Raw genomic sequence first — 3,031 nt, forward strand, 5'->3', positions numbered from 1 at the left:
ATTTTTATATAAAAAATATTAAAAAAAAAAATTTGTGTGATTTTTAGCTATTTTTAGGCATTTTTGGTTGTGTTCACATTGGTTCTCGCGGTTCTCGCAATAAGAGGTGGTTCTCGCATGATCTTCTCCCTATATATATATATATAGGGGAAGGTTCAAATGAAAACCACTAGTTATTGTGAAAACTCGAAAACTAACTAAAAAAGCCAAAAAACATACCAATTTTTTTTTTTGCATAATAATTTTCGCTGGTTTTTTTATATAAAAGAATTTTCAAAAAAAAAAAAATTTGTGTAGTGCACATGTGTAATACTACACATGTGTATTATTACACATGTGTACTACAAATTTTTTTTTTTTTGAAATTTTTTTCATATATAAAAACGAGCGATTTTTAAAAAAAAAATTGAAAAAAAAAACAAATTTTGTGTGTTTTTTAGGCTTTTTTTTAGTTAGTTTTCGAGTTTTCACAATAAAAGTGGTTTTCATTTGAACCATCCCAATATATAGGATAAGGATCATGTGAGAAGTAGTAGGCTATTTGAGAAACTTGAGAAGCATTCTAGACCACACATTTTCCTTAACCAAAAAAATGCAAAAAAATGTTAAAAAAAATGCAAATTTTTTTTTGGGAAAATCGCAGGTTTTTCTTTAAGAATTTAATTTTTTATTTTTTTAATTTTTTTTTTTGAGATTTATACACATGTGTATATTGTTAATCTTTTTAACTATACATATATGTATATTGTCAATTATACATATATGTATATACATGTTTAAAATTGAAAAATAAGTGTTATTTAGGGTTTAGCATTAGTATTTAGAGTTTAGCATTAGTGTTTAGGGTTTAGCTTTATGGTTTAGAATTTAGCTTTAAGGTTTAGCATTAGGGTTTAGTAATAGTATTTAGGGTTTAGCATTAGGGTTTAGTTTTAACTTTAGGGTTTGCATCAGGGTTTAGCATTAAGGGTTTAGCTTTAGGGTTTAGTTTTAGCTTAAAGGTTTAGTATTAGGGTTTAACTTTAGGGTTTAGAATTAGGGTTTAGCTTTAGGGTTTAGCATTAGGGTTTAGAATTAGGGTTTAGCTTTAGGGTTTAGGGTTTAGGGTTTAGCGTTAAGGTTTAGCTTTAGTGTTTATGGTATAAGGTTTAGGATTTATAACACATATTTTTTTAATTTTAAACATGTATATACATATATGTATAATTGTCAATATACATATATGTATAGTTAAAAGATTAACAATATACACATATGTATAAATCTCAAAAAAAAAAAATTTTAAATAAAAAATAAAAAATTTAATCCTTAATGAAAAAGTTGCGATTTTTCAAAAAAGAAAAAAATGCATTTTTTTTTTACTTTTTTTGAATTTTTTGCTTAGGGAAAATGTGTGGTACAGATTGATTCTTAAGTTTCTCAAATAGGGTGGACTTCTCTTAGGATCCCTACCCTATATATATATATATATATATATATATATATATATATATATAACAAAATTAATTAAATAAAATAAATTAAAAAGAGTTTGAGTAAATTGCCAAAATCGTCCCGTAAGTTTTATAATTAAAAAAAATTATCTTGAATGAAAATGAAAAACAGTCCTAAACAATTTACTCAAAATTTTAAGTTTGTAAGGGTAAATGTGTAATTAAAAAAATTTTAAGTTTGTAAGGGTAAATGTGTAATTAATTAATCTATTAGAAAACATGTTTCATGCGTAGATTTAGTCACTAGATTTTTCTTTTGGATAAGATTTATTTCCGTCCAACTAAATTTAAAAAATATATATATAAATTTATTCAAAAAGGAAAGCCTTGTTTTCGTCTTCCCTTCATTCTAGAAACTAAAACAGAAATCTAGAATCGTCTTTCCCCCTTCCATTTCTTTCCAGAATCTACTTTTTCATCCAAATAAATCCGCCATTCAAACTCCACTTTCCTCATCATCCTGTTATACAACAACTACATCTCAATTGTTAATCCAAATTCTTCAATCGCTTTCTACAACAATCGAAATGGAATTCAGTCTGATGGGATTAGACACTCCGTTCCTCCGCAACCTCCAACACATCCTCGAATCCACCGATAACACAACCGGCAACAAGTCCAACAACGGCGGTCCATCTCGGGCTTACGTCCGCGATGCAAGGGCAATGGCGGCAACCCCTGCTGACGTCAAGGAGTATCCTAACTCCTACGCGTTTATTGTGGATATGCCGGGGCTGAAGTCGGGGGATATAAAGGTGCAGGTGGAAGACGACAACGTTCTGGTGATAAGCGGAGAGAGGAACCGAGAGGAAGAGAAGGAAGGAGCGAAGTATGTGAGGATGGAGAGGAGGATTGGGAAGTTCATGAGGAAGTTTGCATTGCCAGAGAATGCGAATACGGATAAGATATCGGCCGTTTGTCAGGACGGTGTGCTTACGGTGACTGTGGAGAAGCTGCCTCCGCCTGAGCCGAAGAAGCCGAAGACGATCCAGGTGCAGGTGGCTTGAAGAATGCGTATGCGGTAGTATCGGATGTTTGATCTGTAATGGGAATGTTATGAGTGATGGGGTTTAAAGAATGTTAGTGGATATATGGTTTGTTGTTTGGCTCTGTTTGCTACCATAATCGACGTGCTGTTTGTTTATTTATGAATTAGAACTCAGCGTATTTTTGGTTTAAATTCATGGATGTTTGATTTCATTTGAACGATTTTAGTGGAAATAATGAACAGGTTTAGGAATTGAATTTGGGTTAGGCGAAACTCTATTTCAAGCCATGAATTTTTTTGACTCAACACAAATGATAACTCACCTGAATGCATTGACCAAATTATAGAAATGGACACATGGCATATTTTTTGGGAAATTTATGTAGGTGACATGAATTTATCAAAGTGGGGAGCGATCTCTCTTACCCACAGCCAATTATTACGTGTCACGTCAACTCCTCACTTAACTCTCCCACCCTTAATTTGATGGCGGCACTCTTCTTTTGGGGGACTTGCTTTTTTTTTTGTTTTAATAAAAAAGGGTCAAAAA

General features: G+C 31.6%; 1 protein-coding gene across 1 annotated transcript; it reads left to right on the forward strand.

Annotated features, from left to right (window-relative positions):
- Positions 1-1,843: 1,843 nt before the first annotated feature.
- LOC110929404 (17.9 kDa class II heat shock protein-like) lies at positions 1,844-2,673 on the forward strand. Its single transcript, XM_022172555.2, has one exon. It carries the CDS (start codon positions 2,021-2,023, stop codon positions 2,498-2,500), a length of 480 nt encoding a protein of 159 aa, XP_022028247.1. The 5' UTR covers positions 1,844-2,020; the 3' UTR covers positions 2,501-2,673.
- The last annotated feature ends 358 nt before the right edge of the window (positions 2,674-3,031 follow it).

The sequence above is a fragment of the Helianthus annuus genome, chromosome 3, assembly GCF_002127325.2.
Source record: "Helianthus annuus cultivar XRQ/B chromosome 3, HanXRQr2.0-SUNRISE, whole genome shotgun sequence".
Lineage (NCBI taxonomy): Eukaryota > Viridiplantae > Streptophyta > Magnoliopsida > Asterales > Asteraceae > Helianthus > Helianthus annuus.